Source organism: Aquila chrysaetos, chromosome 4, assembly GCF_900496995.4.
Source record: "Aquila chrysaetos chrysaetos chromosome 4, bAquChr1.4, whole genome shotgun sequence".
In the NCBI taxonomy this organism is placed as follows: domain Eukaryota; kingdom Metazoa; phylum Chordata; class Aves; order Accipitriformes; family Accipitridae; genus Aquila; species Aquila chrysaetos.
This window is the reverse complement of record NC_044007.1, coordinates 17,679,285-17,698,296: the sequence shown is the minus strand read 5'-3', so window position 1 is coordinate 17,698,296 and position 19,012 is coordinate 17,679,285. Positions and strand designations below refer to the sequence as shown.

The window sequence follows — 19,012 nt, the reverse complement described above, 5'->3', positions numbered from 1 at the left end:
GTCCATGGTGTCTGAAGGGCTGTACACATGGGTGCTGAGGGAGCTGGCCAATGTCATTGTGCGGCCACTCTTGATCATCTTTGAAAGGTCGTGGTGATCAGGAAGTGATTCCTGAGGACTGGAAGAATGAAAATTCCATTCCTATCTTCAAGAAGGGCAAGAAAGAGTATCTGGGGAACTACATACAGGCCAGTCAGCATCACCTTGATTTGTGGGAAGGTGATGGAGCAAATCCTCCTGGACACCATTTCCAATCGCATTAGGGACAGGAGGATGTCTGACAGTAGCACGCATGGATTTATGAAGGGGAAATCATGCTGATCAACCTGATAGCCTTCCACAACAAGATGACTGGCTTGGTGGATGAGTGGAGAGTAGTGGACGATGATCTTGAACTTCAGTAAGGTTTTCAACACTGTCTTCCATAACATTCTTAGAGACAAACTGATGAAGTATGGGTAGATGAATGTACAGTGAGGTAAGAAACCTAACTAGAGGCCAGACACTCTTGATGTACCCCAGCAGTCAATACTGGGTCCAATCCTGTTCCACATTCTCATTAATGACCTTGATGATGGTACTGAGTGCATCCTCAGCAAGTTTTAAGATGACACAGAACCGTGAGGAGTAGATGATACACCAGAGGGTTGTGCTGCCATTCAGAGGGACCTTGATAGGCTGGAGAAACGGTCTGACAGGCACCTCACAAAGTTCTACAAAGGGAAATGGAAATTTCTGCTTCTGGGGAGGAACAACCCCATGCATCAGTACACACTCAGATGCAACTGGCTGGAAAGGAGCTTTGCAGAAAAGGCAGTGGGGCTCCTCATGGCCAGCAAGTTGAATATAAGTCAGCAATGTACTGTTTAGGTTAGGCTAATTCATAGTTTACTCTTTGATTTTCCACAACCACAGTAAAATAAATGGCAGTATTACTTCAGTATTTAGGGTTTTTTTTTTTAAATATTTGCGTAAAACATTCTTACAAAGTTAACTTTTTATAAATCGATTGTAAATTTCCTACATGGAAGTTGTTCAACTGTCCTGAAATATTTCAAATTTAAGCAGAATGTAAGACTTAAGACTACACCTTTCAATAAGCAGCAGTTGAAAAAGTTCAGAAGACTTTTCTTTTACAAAACAACACAAGCATTTTTATCTGGGTATGATAACACAGAGGCAATCATAGATATTTGTGAGAGACTGAAAGAGTTAATGTCTCAAACATTGTGGTGGGGCAAGTTCTGCTTAAAGACAAACCCTGCACAGCAAGGAACCAAGGTGAAAAGCCCGTCAGCTCAGACATCAGCAACAGGAGGGGGAGGGAGTGCTGGAAGGTGTGCAGCTCCCTGTTCTGATAAGCTGTTCTGATACAAAGATCAAACAATGGCCATGTCTGCAGGGAAGGAGAAGTTACTCCACAAACGACCCCCAAGCCCAAAGGCTCACAAACTGCTCATTAACCTGAGGAGTTCAGGTGTGCGCCCGAAGGAGGGGCAGGGATGATAAAAGGACACAAACTGAAGCCCTGGGTGTACAAGCCCACCGGAACTGGACCCGTCGGCTGACTGAACCAACGCTGGACCCAGGACCGGTGAAATCTTTCTCTCTCCCTTTCTCTCTCTCTGTCTTCTTCTCTCTTTCCTTTTCCTTTTCCACAATCCCTACACCTCATCCGTTTCAAGATATAAACCGTTGACCAAGTCTGAGACTAAGAGTGGATCCGTCCGCCCCTAGACCCTTCTCTGAGGAGGAGTCTAGAAAGCAAGGGGGTCTGCTATGAACCTCGTGACTCAACGGGAGGGATTTTCTTATTCTCTGAATTGATGTATATGGTTACACGGTTTACAGAAGTAGTCTTATGCCAATTCCTGTTGTGAGAAACCCTGCCACCTACTACCATGCTTCCCCAGTTCCGTTTCTTTCTGTCATGAATAAAATCTTTAACTGATTGTTTGGTGTTGTTTCACCTTAATTTACTCCAAGGGAATTTTGAGTTAAACATGACTCCCTGGTCTGTCCAGTCTGGGTCGTGACAATATTTCACTATTAGAAAGTTATGTACAAATTGCCCGTATTTCTTTTTCCACTGGATCACTATTCAGAGCTTTGGCACATCATAGATTTATTTCTAACAATAATCTTAATTATTTTCTCTTGGACAGATCATCTCGACAGAACAGGATCCTGGTAAGAATGAGCATGCAAAAAACATGCACAAGAACAACAAAAATATGTGGAATTCACTGATATCAAATGTGTTGCTGCACCTTCATCAGTGAGTTTTATTATTGGCTCCCATCCACATGACTTTCCTTTCATAACTGATTTTTATTTAATTTCTCTACTTTTCCATAGTAAACTCACTGTCTTCTCAGGCCATGTTTGATATATTTAGTTGAGACTACTCCACTGTCAACAAGGCTTGGGAATGAACAGCATGTCTGGTTAACTGTATGAGGCAAAAGACCAACTATAATTCAGTACAAAGCTAAGGAGGCAGATGATTGCGTAGGACAGTATTCTTTCATATATATTGTACTGATATCAAACTTATTTCTGAAACCACTGAGGGAAGAAAATTAGTCAGATTCAATCCTGGAATAGGCATGTAGACATGGGAGGAATGTCCATTCACACCAGAGTTAAAGTTCCTTTCAGGGCCTTTCATCTACTGCTTTCTCCCTTAGAAGATTCTCAATTTCTGAGCTATTTTGTTGCAAATGATGCAACAGAAGAAGCTCTGAAATACCAAATCAATAAGTCCTGAAATACCAGGATCAGTAAGTCCTCATGGTTCTCATGGCTGCAGTATAAAATATTGTATATATTGCCATGTTATAATGAGCACTATGACATCACGTGTTGTAGTCATTATAAATAACTCTTAATGGCTAATCTTCATTATACATCAATGTCATTTTTGACTTCAAGGCAAACATCAAAAGTTATGTCTTTAAGCAGTCATGCAAGGCAAGCATTTTTGTGTTCAGAACAATAAGGCAATGTTACCATGAATTAAAACTGAACACATTAAACCACTGATTACATAAGCAAAAACTTTATACATGCAAATTCCTCAATATATGCTAAAAAGAAGTTGATCTAACTTGTAAAATGATCTCATTTTCTTTTAACCTCAACAAGTTTAGGTTCTTCTAATCAGTGCTAGACACCTTTTCTATTTATATTGAAAACTACAAACATATCTGAATGTTGTTTCAGATAACATTGTAAGCCTTTTATCTACCTGCTATTTTAGAAACCCCATAATTATCTGTGAGTCTGTATTTCATTGCAATATCAAAGAGGTACAATTATGTCCAACCAACAACATGCAAAGAACAGTATTTTCTGGGTAATGCTGAAGCTATTATAAACGTATCTATAATAAACAGGGTAACTCCTTGTACTATGATGTGCCCATAATGAACCTAAGACTTCTCAGGGTCTAGTAATTTCAGTGGTACATCACAGAAGTGCAGGACCAGTCTCCAACATTCATGTTTTGAAATAAAATATCTTGTTTAATCTAACATTACTTCTTTGCATTCTTATTACTGACATAACTCTCTGATGTACCATCCACTAACAGGTATTCTTGATTATGGCCTTATCTAAGAGTTCATACTTAATTTTAAATAAATGACCTTTTCTTAACTATTGTTTTCAATCTTTTACTATATCCTCAACACTTTCACAGTATTTAAATACATGAGGAGACAGATAAATATGTAAGTTGGGTCATCTAACCTTGGCTGGTTCCCAAGTGCCCACCAAGCCACTTTATCACTCCCCCTCAGCAGGACAGGATGAGAAAGCTCGTGGGTCAAGATAAGGACAGGGAAATCACTCACTAGTTACCGTCATGGGCAAAACAGACTCGATCTGGGGAAGATTAATTTAATTTATTGCCAATTAAAAATAGAGTAGGAAAGCGAGAAATAAGAACAAAACTAAAACCACCTTCCTCCTACCCTCCTTCCCAGGCTCAACTTCACTTCTTTGTTCCTAACTCTTCTACCTCCTCCTCTCCCCCAGGAGGTGCAGGGGGACAGGGAATGGGTCTTGCAGTCAGTTTGTAACATTTCTTCTCTGCCGTTCCTTCTTCCTCACATTCTTTTCTTGCTCCAGCGTCGGTTCCCTCCCATGGAAGATAGTCCTTCACGACCTTATCCAACGTGGGTCCCTCCCACAGGCTGCAGTTCTTCAAGAACTGCTCCAGCATGGGACCTTTCCACAGAGTGCAGTCCTTCAGGAGCAGACTGCTCCAGCATGGGCTCCCCATGGGGTCACAAGTCCTGCCAGCAAACCTGCTCCAGTGTGGGCTCCTCTCCATGGGCCAGAGTTCCTGCCAGAAGCCTGCTCCTGCATGGGCTTTCCACGGGGTCACAGCTTCCTTCAGGGCTCATCCACCTGCTCCGGTGTGGGGTCCTCCATGGGCTGCAGGTGGATATCTGCTCCAGCATGGACCTCCATGGGTTGCAGGGGGACAGCCTGCCTCACCATGGTCTTCCCCACAGGCTGCAGGGGAATATCTGCTCCGGCACATGGAGCACCTCCTCTCCCTTCTTATTCTCTGACCTCGGTGTCTGCAGGATTGTTTCACTCACATATTATCACTCCTCTCCTTCAGCTGCTGTTGCACAGCATTTTTTACCCTTTCTTACACATGTCATCACAGGGGTGCCACCAGCTTGCCTGATTTGCCCAGCTGTGTCCTGCAGTGGGTCTGTTTTGGAGCCAGCTACAACTGGCTCTGTCCAACATGGGGGCAACTCCTGATCTCTTCTCACAGAAGTCACCCCTGCAGCCCCGCCACTACCAAAACCTTACCATGTAAAAGCAATACATAAGTACTAATCAAATCAAACTGAACCATGCATGCACTGAAATATTTTACTGAACCAGCATAGGTTCAACCCATGAATTCTGGTTCATCCCCAAATATTAAAACTGGGTGTATGCTTACATATTTTTACCAGTCAGGACCTGTGACAGTTTTCATGCTATGCTAATATGCTATTTTGTAGTATTTACAGTTTCAGAAAAAAAACCCAACATAAAATAACTTTTAAAAACCTTGTATTTGAACTATTGCAGGCATGACCACTGACTAAAGAGGGGGTTTATTTCATTTTCATTTGAACTAGAATTTATACACATGGAATAACTTGATCTCTTAAGCATTTTGAGAGAAAGGAAAAAAGCCTAACAACTGCACCTCCCCAGTACAAGAGAGATATGCAGCTACTGGAAAGAGTCCAGCGAAGGGACACTAAGATGATTAATGGACTGGAGCATCTCTCATATACGGAAAGCTTGAGAGAGCTGGGCTTGCTTAGCCTAGAGAAGAGAAGGCTCAGGGGGATTTTAATGTGTATAAACACCTGAAGGGATGATGTAAAGAAGATGGAACCAAACTCTTTCCAGTGGTGCCCAGTGACAGGACCAGAGGCAATGGGCACAAACCAAAACACAGGAAGTTCCATCTGAACATCAGGAAAGTTTTTCACTGTGAGGGTGACCAAGCACTGGCACAGTTGCCCAGAGAGGTTCTGGAGTCACCGTCTTTCGAGATATTCAAAGACCATCTGGGCAACTGCCTCTAGGTGGCCCTGCTTGAGCAGGGGAGTTCAACTAGATGATGTCCAGAGGTCCGTTCCAACCTCAATCATTCTGTAACTCTGTGAACCACACTGACAACCAGAGACAAAGCATTTGTTCACTTCTTAATTTTCTGCACTCAGCTTTAAATTCAAAGTTCCTTAAAAGCAGAAACTGGAAATTTGGAAGGAAAATAATACTGAGGAATAATGGTTTTGAAAACTCCAGTGAAAAATACTTTTGGTTGAAACAAAGTTCTGAGGTTTTGAAGATAACACTGCATCACCATGTTGTGAATTGGAGGGGAGGGAGGAGGAAGGCAGCATTAAGACACAAATACCTCTGCCTGAGTGTAATCCTTAACACTCTTCAAGCATTAATATCTTAAACCTGCGGTTACCTGTGATTTACTAGTAGATACATATCAGTCTGTGAGCTTGAAGTTTTGCTTCTACCATTGGTAGAATGTATAAAATCTTATTTGGCTTTTTTGTTATGTAGACATGCCCTCTCTGCATTTAAGAAAGGAAACTATTTTATTCAAAATATGGCCAAAAAGGTCTTAAATTTATTCTATACAACAGCTTAGTGGTGGTTTTCAAGCCGTTTATAGCACTTGTTCAAAGTGTAAGAGCTGTGTTTAATTTTCTCAAACAATATGATATTAAATTCTATCTACTGCCACATTTGACAGAACTTTCCTTCAAAAATTCTGGATGTGCACAGATTTCATCTTGCTCACTAACAGTTTTTGATTAAAGGAATAAAAATATGAAGCTTCTTTGGACCACAAAAATGTATCTTAACTATTACTTTTGAACTTTTTGCCCATCTGTGGGACAGAGACTGCATTATCTTTCAAGGACTCTTGACACATTTTTGATGATCTATAAATTGGATAAATTGGAATAGCAGTCCTTGGAACAAGGATAAAACAAACAGCCAACCCTCCCTCCCCCCGAAAACACATCTACCATCTTCAATATGAATATTCTAATCACTTCATTAAATATACTTTTTTTCTTCTTCCGAAGTGGAACATAAGGATGGCTTCCACACAGGACTTTGTAAGATTAGAGGGACAAATGCACCAATGTAGCTAAATGGCTTCTGAAATGTAATCAGGTTTTCACTGAGTCCTCTGATAAACTCAGGTGTAAAGGGGTAGGGCTTCTAGGCCTCTCTGATCAATTAATAGAGTGTGATGCAGATGGCAACATAAAACAGAAATTAGGAGGTAGAATATACCCCTGTACCAGCAAACACAGATGTTGATAGTCCTTTATAAAACATTCCTGAGCTGTACAGCTAATTTTTATTTTATTACATCTAAACAAGTCCATTACACTCAGTTCAGATAAAATGATACACCTGGAAATACAATATAGCCATTGCTGCCAGGTGCCTAGCTCTTGAATTTAAAGACAACTGGTGTCATAACTTAGCTTTATTACTGTACTTTGACTCATCTGGCATTATCAGAACTCCCTGTACTTTTGGTTTAAAGTGTAGGTATAAAGTATACGTGATTTTAATACAGTGGTTCAGACAATGAAATAAATTACACAACTTTAGAACAGACCTTCATGAAGGGAAAGTGAATTCATGAACTTCAGTGATTTCTCACATAGTCTAAGGCCAAACATGACATAAACAGTCTTATACACAAAACAGCTCTATTGATTATAACACGATATTAGTGGACCCATGACACTGCTTCATACCATTGGGTAGTTGCTTCTAGGAATTATTTTAGAGAATCACATAAAAACATGACAGCATCTACTTAGCATACAAAAAGCAAAACACTCTTAGGGGAAACAAGTTTTAACATCTGTCCATACCCATCTAATACCAGTCATTTCTTAGAAATGTCTGCAATGCACCAAGTACAGCAGCTAGACTGTAGAGATAAATCATATTAGTGAAAAATGTCATGGTCTACATGGATGGGTTTTTTTAAAGCAAAGCCAGAATTTTAAACTTACCTTATTAGTATTGATAGCTGTGATGACCCACACACACTGAGCATTGCTGTCATACTGGAATGGAAAATTGGGTGATGTGAAAGTGCCTCCAGGTCCCTGAAGATTGGATCCACAAGTCTTGACTACAAACAGAAAGTTCACCTTTTAATTCACATACAAAATACATGTAGCAGATTCATAAACCAAGCTCTAACTTATATTAATCAAGATGTGAAGGTTTAAAATACCATTGATCAAAAACAGAACTACCTCATACAAGATAATAGAATATTCATGTTTAGTTATTCTGACAAAGTAAAATAGACTTTCTCTTGTGTCCAAGCTTATAATCTTAAAAAAAAAAAAGTATTTGAAGTAAACAGAGTAACTACATTAAGAGAAACTGGTCTATTTTTAAAACGCTTCAGTAAGTAACTTATGTCATTACCTTCACTAATGTCAAGAAAGACAAGAGTTTATATAGTAGAACACTTTTATAACTGTGTCTTTTTTGTGCATGTGTATTGGTATATGGTATGCCAGCATTTTTTCTGCTGCAACCACTGTCCAACCCACTGAATCAATAGCTGAAGCACTGAAAACTATAAAGGAAACTTGTAAAAGTTAGACTTACACAAAATAGTGTTATCTATTTTTAAAGACTACGAAGGGCATTTATTTACAAATCAAAGTCTGTATGGTTATTTACAGTAGCATACCTTAAATAAAAACAAACTGATATCCCTATTTACTGTAGGTTGCATCTCACATCACAAATAACGCAAAGCATATAAACCATGTCCTTTCTGCTTGTGAATGACATTTTTAAGGCACTAAATTCATAGTCTGCTGGAGTCAATATAAATTTTATTGTTGGTTCTTTGATATTCAGATCTTTGCTGAATGCAGTATTGGTTAACTTTTCCTGTATGAAGCTGTAGAACTGACAAGCAACCTAAGCTAAACATGAGCTTATCCTATTTCTCCAGTGATTATTATGACACCACAAATAAACTGCAGAAGCTAAAGAATCGTTGCTTCCTCTGTATTCTGACAGACCATCTTGCTTAACTGAATAAAAAAATTCACACTAAGATGTGAAATTACCATACAGTTGTACTGTACTTTCACAAAGCGTGTTTATGTGATCCATACTGAATACAGGAAGATTCAGCTGCTGCTGGATGAAGGCTTGATCCTTCCCTCCCATTAGCCTCCCGAAAGAATGTCACTATTTCCACCCAACCTGCGCCACTTTTACCCCTCAGAGAAGCAATACTCTGGTGAAGAGTCTGTTCAAAGCCACACCAGAAGCCTGAAAACAAGGAAAGAGGAGGTTGATGAGAGGAAGGCTCCTCCTTTATCATCAGTAGCTGAAGCCTCTGAGGTCATGAGTGAGACTAATGCCAAACACAGCTTTTCATCTTTTTTTTTAATAAGAAACTGTATGACACTTGCAGCTCATATCTCTGTCTGGGAAGAAAGTCAGGAAGTGTTCTAGACAATCTGCTGTTCCACCTGAATGTGAGTCCATCCTTTGGGACAGAGTTGGGATGTAAAGCACATCTCCTTGTGTGTATGCTGTGGTAGAGTTAGGAGTTGTGTTTGCTGCCTTTTCTCAGAGTAGCCACTTAGTGGAGGTCTCAAAAGAAAGCCATGTCATTCTATAGTGGAATGGTCCTGATGAAACCTAAGTCTTTGACTACTAATTTCTATTATTCATACTAATTTGAAATATTCCTAACAGACATTTGCTTTCAGTACCTCAATCTGTAATCCAGAAGAAAAAAAAACAAAATAAAACAAAACAAAAAACCCCCACAAATTAAACCAATCACTTGGTTTTGTAAAGTCTGGTTAAGGAGGAAAAAAGAAGTGATTAAAATATGAATCTTCATTCATTGGAAAATACAACTATAAGAAGCTGCAAAGATGAAGCTATTAGCTATACTTATTTACAGTTTAGGAAGGCTTCTGATACTACAACATAAAATACTGAAATGTCATGAGTTAATATTGAATTTCTTTGGAGTTAAAGGGAGAAAAATGTACACCTTTAGGGTTTTAATAGCTATATATGATTGATGTCACTGCATTTGTCAAGTGACAGATGAACAAAAGACATCTGTGTTTTTTGGTGAATATCAGAGTACTTTCTGTTCAGCAGTAACTGTAGTGACAGCAATGTTCTACTAAAATATAACAGTATAATATTCTAATATACTAATATTTTAAGTTCAAGTCTATAATCCATAGTTTGCCAATAAAAGACAATCAAAAAATTCTTGTGTGATTTCTTTACCCAGTAATTTATATTTGCCTCTGAACCTCAATACTGTATTTTCTCCTTCAGTATCCACATTTTTACTTTTATCGCATTACCTGTGGTCTTTATCTCAACAAGTATCACTGGTTCCCTGTCTCTGTCTCTGATTTTGTGTGAAGCACATGAAGACTTGTTGTCAATCGTTGCAAGCTTTAAAGTGCTGCAGGGTACAGGCAGTGTAGTATATACTTGTAAAAATAAGATAAATTTTTGTTTAGCTATTATTGATTATTAGAAAAATCTCTCAGAGACATAACAAGTGGTCTACATAAACTTTTTGCTTAATTATTGAAATTTGTAAATACTTCCTATGTCTTTTGGTTTAAGACATTCTTTGACAACCCATCTGAATTCAAGTAGTTGGTCATGAGACTGTTCACCTAATTGTGTACTACCTCTCATGGCTCAGTGCTGATTCTTACAACACTGCAAAAAGTAAGTAAAGTAGATGAAAAAAGTAAACTGTTTCCACTGGATTTTGGAAGTACTGCCTCAGACAATTGATTTACACAACTATTCAGATGAGTAAGTCTATTTAACATGAGAAGACTTTACAGGTAAGCTGAAAGTTGCAAAATTGTAAAAAAATATATCTAACAGTAAGTTAACATCACATAACACCTTTTCCTGGACTTCTTGAATCTGTCCCTACTTATTTTAAGGATTTGAGAACTCTGTCGTACAATCTTGGTATTGCTTAGTTATCACCTGCATGGGTGACTGGCTACCTGTTTACAAAATACAACGATGAACAGAAGTTCCACAGGCATTCAGATCATTTGGATTCATTCATCATGAATAGATCCTTCTGACATAAGAAAACTCTTTGAATATAGACATATTTGATGCCTTAGTCTAACAAAATTAATTGGTTACTTCAAGTCAAGATTGTAGCAATACAAGCTAGTTTCAAATCATTAGTTGAAAACTGAGTTGCCGTGTTTTGAAGAAATTGAAATAAGTGTGAATATCAGGAAATTATTCATTACTAAAGAACAGATCAGCTCCTTTCCAGCTTACTCTTGTGTCTTTGGAGGTTTCTGTCCCGGCTTTGGTTCATTATTTTTCATCAAGAATTTGTTCTCTTTTTTGGAACTCATTTAAAGGCATGAATTAGATTACTATTCCTATGCAGATAATTCATGTGTTTGAAGATTAGTTCTGATTGTGCTTCTGAATATTTTATACAGTATTTGGAAATACACAAGCATAGAGACATGGGTGTCTAATATCTTCAAAACCAAACTAATTTATACTAAAAACTTATGGTTGCAGATGCATATTGAACCCAATCAATTACTTTACTTACTCAATGACAGTAGTAACAGTTCAGTAAAATGCAGACGAGACCTACAAAATTTGACCCTTAATATTTTTTCATAAAATAGGGATTTTACTACACCTCTCTAGAAGCAGATTACAACACACCTGATTTACTATTTATCGTTAATAAGGTTTTTATATTTCTAAGTCACTACATTTATTTGAAGAGAAAATTTTTATTTTCTTGCAGTACCAGATCTGATTTCAGACACATTGTGAACACAGAAAAAAGATCATTAATTCATTTTACATGTAACAGACAAAAACAACTCATAAGACCTCACTGTCCTCTAAGCATGGAATCAGCTCTTCATTGGAGACAGAAATCAGTAAATTGGTGGAAAGCTTTTGCCATTCCAATACTCCAATCTGCTCTTCAGAAATTATTATGAGTTTTGCTATTAACTTCAGAGATTCACATGAATTTTATATTTGAGATTAGTATGAAGAAAGAAAAAAAAATGATCAGTATGGCAAGTAATTTAGCTAAGCAAAGATGATACATATAGAGATGCAGTTATGAAGCTTGCACAAAAACATGTAGGATAGCAACTCTGTAGTTGTAACTGGCAAGTATCGGAAAACTAATGTGATCAAAGGTGGGAAGGAAGAAATATTCCTTACGGAATATGATTTCTTTTCTGACCTATATAATACATTTTGAATAGCTGAAATTTAACCTCTCTCATTTTAAATAAGTAGAGAACCATGGTAGTTAATGGAGCTTTACAAAACCATAGGAGACAAAAATCTGATGTAGCACTTTAAAAACAAGTATAACTTTATAAATGAAAAAGTCTCTGGTGTCAATAAAGATTTTTCCTTTGTAAAATATATATCCTTGCCTCACACACTTAAAACGTCCAACTTCTTGAGGTGTCTATTTCTCTATTTCCCTTGTAATTACAAAAGACTTTCTGAAAGAGAGAAATTTATTCTACCAATGCATATGTGTTCATCGTGAAAATAATTAGCAGATAATTGTAAGGCTTTACCTTTTGTAGATTTAACTAGGTTGTGAGAACTAGAAGCTCACGGTTAGCAAAGTAATGAGTATATTTTGGCTATACCTTACTTCAAAAGAGTAAAAGGAGGTATGTTAGAAGTTTAGTCTTATCTATTCTGAGTTCCAAAGAAAAAGAAAAGTTCTTAAAAAAACCCCACTGTTTATATCTGACAGCTGCTGCTATTCAGAAATTATTTCTGGATACTACACAAGTTTATTCAGACAGCATGTCTCACAGTAAATTTTGTCCTTGCTATTGCTCACACTGTACAGCTATGACATATTTTAGAATAATAAAAAGAATACAGTATAGAATTAAAAAAATTAGATCTAAGTAGTGTACTAAAAGCATATGGAGCAGTAAACAAATCCCAATATTGACAAAAAAAAATCTAACCGAAATTTTCCAGATCAAGAAGGTCTTTTATTTTCACATTTGCTTAGGTGGAGCTGGGGACCACCAGGAAGAGCTGTTGGTGCCCCTCAGGGTCCTGAGAAAATCTCTTAGCTAACAATTGTATCACACTAGGTTTCAGCAAAAGTCATGTATGTGTCACTGCCTGCCCAGAACACCTTTCAAAGTGATAATTAAAGAGGAAAGGATTTCTTTTAATGATACAATTCAGGATAATGAACAAAGCTATTTGTCTTTTTTTTTTTTTTCTTTTTTTTCCTTTTTTTCCCCACTATGCTCCAGTGTACAAGAATCTGAAGCTAAAGAAGGCTGATGATCTGGCTCAGAATAGCATCACTTTTGATGGACAATTTCTGGAGATTCAGAACACACATTTCAAGATAGACACAGTTCTCTTAGACATTTTTGTGGATCTGAAGGAAAGTTCCAAAATGTAAACTAAACCAGTGGTCTCCAAAGTGGGGTGCGTGCACCCCAGGGACTGTGTAAGATAACCCACTGTGGTGCAGGAAGAAAACATTAGAACTTTCATAGTACATGTATATAGCTATAAATACATAAACATATATTGGTGAGTTGTGCTCAGAAATTCTTTTACTGATATGTGTACTTGATCAAAAAAGTTTGGAGACCACTGAACTAAACATATGACAATGAAGTTCTGTCCCATTCTAAAGAATGTATAAAAAATATGTAATGAATATAGACACTTTGAATGTAGTATTTAACAAGGCATGGAAATCTTTAATAAAAAGTTACGCCTGAAGTCTAATTGCTGTGGAATGATTGCTGGAGGTGACTTATTGATATGACACACACACACCCCCCTTAAGGGAAGGTAAACCTCCAGGGTGGAATGCAGTGGATATACAAGAAATCTGTTCCATAATAATTCCCTAAGCAACATAACCTGCAACCTTAGATGTTAGCAACATCAGGGGAGCTTGGTATGCTGACCCTAAGAGAAACAACATGGAGGGTGGAGCGGAGTGGAGACACTGCAGCCAGGCTCTGTGATATCACTGCAGGGTTGGGGAACTGGAACTAACAGAACAAGAATGGAAGGTCCCTGCACTGAATGCACTGAAGCAAGGTGAAATAATAGGGGTTCTGTCAACACTATGGCCTTACTTCTGATTTATACCGTAAGTGCCCAGTTCTGGAGTAGTGACATGCCAAATCATGTTCTTTGGGTGAACTTTGCTCATTATAATCTCATTATAATACCAAAACACACCTCCATCCCAAAAGCTACCTGCTTTCAAGGTGCGACCACCCCTCACTGAGCATGCACTCTGAATTTTCTCTAGCATGTACCTTTAAAATTAAAGCTGGGAGATTTTACACCAGTCATAATAAAAGTATGAATGACTAGAGTCACTCAAGATCCACCTAAAAATAAGACAATATAAAAGGGCTTAAGAGAGGAGGAATGTTAGGGAAGATCCCATCATAGACAAGTTGGGAGGTGTCCTGGTTTCAGCTGGGATAGAGTTAATAGTCTTCCTACTAGCTGGTACAGTGCTATGTTTTTGAGTTAGGTATGAGAAGAATGTTGATAACACACTGATGTTTTCAGTTGTTGCTAAGTAATGGTTAGCCTAAAGTCAAGGATTTTTCAGCTTCTCGTGCCCAGCCAGCAAGAAGGCTGGAGGGGCACAAGAAGTTGGCACAGGACACAGCCAGGGCAGCTGACCCAAACTGGCCAACAGGGTATTCCATACCATGTGAGGTCACATCTAGAATATAAACTGCAGGGGAGTGGGGGGGGGGGGATCGCTGCTCGGGGACTAACGGGGCGTCAATTGGCAGGTGGTGAGCAATTGAATTGTGCATCACTTGTATATTCCAATCCTTTTAGTATTACTGTTGTCATTTTATTAGCGTTATCATTATCATTATTAGTTTCTTCTTTTCTGTTCTATTAAACCATTCTTATCTCAACCCACGAGTTTTACTTCTTTTCCCAATTTTCTCCCCCATCCCACTGGGTGGGGGGGAAGTGAGTGAGTGGCTGCGTGGTGCTTAGTTGCTGGCTGGGGTTGAACCACGACAGGAGGACATCGCTGACTTCTGGGATCGGTCGACAGGCTGAACCTCTCTTCCCCCCCCATAGGGACACCTAAGGGTAAGTTTCAAACCCACGGTTATACCAATTGCTTCCCTGGGAAACTTAGAAATCTCTATAGAGTTTTTCCATAATTTAATGTGCTGGTAGTTGACTGTATTATTACTTGCACGTGCTTTGCAGACAGTGTAGTTATCACTGGCAATCCAAAAGAACCTGTACTGTTGCTTTAATAAGCTGTACTATTCATTGAAATCTAGCCATGATAGTTTGTAGAACACAACCACACTCCTTAAGTCTGGCCATGATAGTTCATTAAACATGACTAAACTAAAAGTACAGTTCACTATTAGTGCATCCATAATCGTGATAGTTCAATATATTGAATGCAACTGGACTTACAGTGCTGAATTCGACATCACTCAGAATCTAAGCTTAGCTGCCGCCAGCCCCTCTGATATCTGAGGACAAGCTGGAATGCAAGGGGGTTTATTTTCTGCCAAACTTTGTTACTCTTTAACAGAACTATTGTAGAAATGTTAATGTTAATATTTTTTTTAAATATCGTTAAATATTTTACTAGCAATTCCTTACTGGCAATGTTTTATGTAAGAAGCAGAGCTAACAGCACCTCCTGTGATTACTATACAATTAGTCAAAGCTATTATAAACTTGGCTCAGTGCCTGACTAATCACTATCAAGAAGATTGCAACTTACAATCAGACCAATAAAGTGTTCAGATGCCAAAAGTGCAAGTTTTGAGAGAAATTCACTGCTAAGGTGTCTGTGAGTTCACTAGTGGCCATATATTTCCCAGAAACAATGAAACTTTTTTTGTTATATATTTTTATTTTATATTTTCCTCATGACTGAGGTGAACATCTTTGTAGAAATCTCATATCAATTTTTTTTTTTAGAATTTGCAAACTACAAATCCCCTGAGAGGACCAATTCAGTAGCTGGGTTCAGAGCACATTTAACACACTAAAAGCACTTTTGTTTAAAGGCTTGGAAAAGAAAGAGCCAATTTTGCTAGCACTCTATCTTAAAAGTTTATCACGTAAGAAAAAAATGCCAAAGATTTAACACCTAAAAACTCTGCTGTTAGGTAGTGCTTAACAGAAAAAGAGCACTGAAAAATATCAAGTTTGTATTAGTAGAATATAATAGAAAAAGGGGATTCTTTTGGTAGAATACTCTATTATTTTTCTAGGGTAGCTTCTTTTAGGAGCAAATCTGAATTAATTCTGTCACTAACTCCTATGTTTTTCTTGAGAATTCTAGGCATTTGTTTTGGTCTATAGGACACACAAGAACACCGCAGCAAGACATATTCATTTAGTGCCTCCAAACTGTAACTCTTCTTGCAGTGTGCCCTCCATACAACAAGCAAAGCTCTGCCAATCTGAAAAGGAAAGGGATGATTAGCTACTAAGGCACAACTGACTATTACTCTTCAGAAGAAAAACCTACAATTTGGGAAGAGATACTGAGTTACCAGAAATAAAATCTTGAGATGTAGGCCATGATAGATTAAATGGCATTCAACTGTAGAATTTATCCAATACTGTGCAAGTTATGCACAGACTAAACAAACTGAACAGAAATACTAACTGTATGCAAGCAATTCTCTTTATTAATATATTGAACTCAAGAGCTTAATGCCAACATAATGCCTTTTCTTCTCACTAGTATCAAGTAATTATGAATTTTAGCTAAGAGTCATTGAAGAGTGAACAGAATGTAGTTCATTCTTATAAGACTGGAAAACATCAGAGTGCCGGTATAGAACTCTTATCTGAAAATAAATTGCTAAAATATGTATTTCAGAAAACTCTTCCTCTGGAAATTTTTACAGTCTCTCTCTCCTTTCTTAAGGGCTGGACAGAATTAAGCTTTGGGTAACTTGTTAAAATACTTTGAAGAACATCAACAAACTATCAATGACCAGCAGGGAAAACCAATTACTGACTTTTACCATGCCAAATATTAAATTTTTATTTTAATTTTTTTCACTAGATTTTACAGAGGCGAGACAGTGTTAGTTACTTAGTCAAAGTAAGAGTTACGATCTCATTGGAATTACAGAAACACAGTGTGATAGCTCACACGACTGGAGTACTGCAGTGGACAGTTACAAGATATCCAGGAAATGCAGAAAGGGTAGAAGAGGAGTGGTTGGCCTCTATGCAAAAGAGAGGGTTGAGTGCATGGTGTTTATCAACGACAAGAGGGCAGTTCCTAGAGAGCCTTCGTTTCAAAATTGGCAAGATCTCCATCAGAGGAAATCTCATGGTAGGTGTCTGTTACAGACCTCCTGATCAGGACCAAGCCTTCCCCTGATAAATCACAGAAGCCTTGGGTCTGCAGGCCCTAGTTCTCCTAGGGGACTCCAACTACCCTGATACTTGCTAGGAAAGCAACACTGTGCTGCAACAGCAATCTGGGAGATTTCTGTAGTGAACTTTGGAAAACTTCCTAACACGGGTGCACAATGTGCCGAACAGGAGTTCCGCCTTTTTAGACCTACTGTTCAAAAATAAGAAAGGTTTGTTTGGTGTCATGACCCTCAGTGTTGGCCTTTGCCGCAATGACCATAGCCTCACAGAGTTTAAGACCCTAAAAAGGGCATGAGAAAGACAGGTAGCAGAATAAAGACTGGATATCACAAGTCCAGTCCAACTGGACCAACCTGTTTGCCTCCTACAATGAAAAAACACACCCAGTGGATGAGAGGAGAACTATAGACATAATTTACCTTGAATTTAGGAAGATGTCCAACAGTATCATTCAACACCTGCCTCACAAACTCATAAAGCATGTTTGGGACAGACAGACCACAAGATGTTTGGAAAACTAGCTATACTGCAGAGTTCAAAGGATGGTGGTTAAAGGCTTGACATCAAACTGGCAGACAGTTATGAGTGGAGTTCCTCATGGGTCAGTAATGGGTGTGATAGTATTCAATATCTTTAAAGCTGATTTGAATGATGGGATTGAATGCACACTCAGCAAGTCTGCAGAGGGAGGAGAAGTAGTTGCACTAGAAGAAAGAGCCACTATAGAGAGAGACCTCAGTGAGCTGGAAGACTGGGCCAAAAAGAATTACATGAGTTTTAGCAAGGATAAATGTAAAGTCCTACACATGGAATAAAATAAGCCCCAGAAGCAGTGCAGATGATGGCTGACTGTCTGGGGAGCAGTTCTGCTGAAAGGCACCTGGGGCCTTGGTGGACAGGAAGCTAAACAAACCCAGCAATGTGCCTTGGTAGCAAAGGAAACTGTCCTGGCCTGTGTCAGCAAGAATAGAGCCAGAAGATAAAGGGGGGTGATTATTGAGCCCTACTCAGTACTTGTTAGGCCATATATGGAATGCTGTCCATTTGTGGTTCTTCCAGGTTAAGAGAGACACTGAGAAATCAGAAAGTGTCCAGTGGAAGGCCACTAAGAAGACTGGAGAACTTGACAGATGAAGAAAATTGAAGGAACTGGGTTTGTTCAACTTAAAGATCAGAACCCTCAAGGAGGTATCTAATCACAGCCTTTTGCTATCTAAAAGGTAGTTATAGAAAACATAGAGATACTCTTCACATGGATGCATAGTGTCATGGTGTAACCCCAGACGGTAACTAAGCACCATGCAGCTGCTCACTCAGTCCCCCCCACCCAGTGGGATGGGGGAGAGAATCGGAAAAAAAAAGTAAAACTCATGGGTTGAGATAAGTACAGTTTAACAGAACAGAAAGGAAGAAAATAATAATGAAAAAAATAATAATATGACAAAAATAATACTAAAAGGATTGGAATATACAAAACAAGTGATGCACAATGCAATTGCTCACTACTTGCTGACCGATGCCCAGTTAGTTCCCAAGCAGCAATCCCTCCCAGGCCAACTCCCCCCAGTTTATATACTAGGCATGACATCACATGGTATGGAATACTCCTTTGGCCACTTTGGGTCAACTGCCCTGGCTGTGTCCCCTCCCAACTTCTTGTGCCCCTCCAGCCTTCTTGCTGGCTGGGCATGAGAAGCTGAAAAATCCTTGACTTAGACTAAACACTACTTAGCAACAACTGAAAACATCAGTGTGTTATCAACATTCTTCTCATGCTGAACCCAAACCATAACACTATACTAGCTACTAGAAAGAAAATTAACTCTATCCCAGCCAAAACCAGGACAGGAAAAAAGGTAACAGGCACAAGTTTCTTCAGAAGAAATTCCATCTGGATATAAGGAAAAAATTCTTCCTCATAACAACTATTAAACACTGGAATAGGTTGCTGAAAGAAGTG

The 19,012-nt window shown here is 38.6% G+C and overlaps 1 protein-coding gene across 4 annotated transcripts in view; it reads right to left on the bottom strand.

Annotated features, from left to right (window-relative positions):
* Window positions 1–19,012, bottom strand: part of CSMD3 (CUB and Sushi multiple domains 3) — a 756,594-nt gene that overhangs the window by 406,043 nt on the left and 331,539 nt on the right. For all 4 annotated transcript variants that reach the window (XM_030011520.2, XM_030011521.2, XM_030011522.2 and 1 more), the window contains one exon: window positions 7,596–7,717. In XM_030011520.2, coding sequence (XP_029867380.1) covers window positions 7,596–7,717 — 122 coding nt within the window. The remainder of the gene's footprint in view (window positions 1–7,595; window positions 7,718–19,012) is intronic.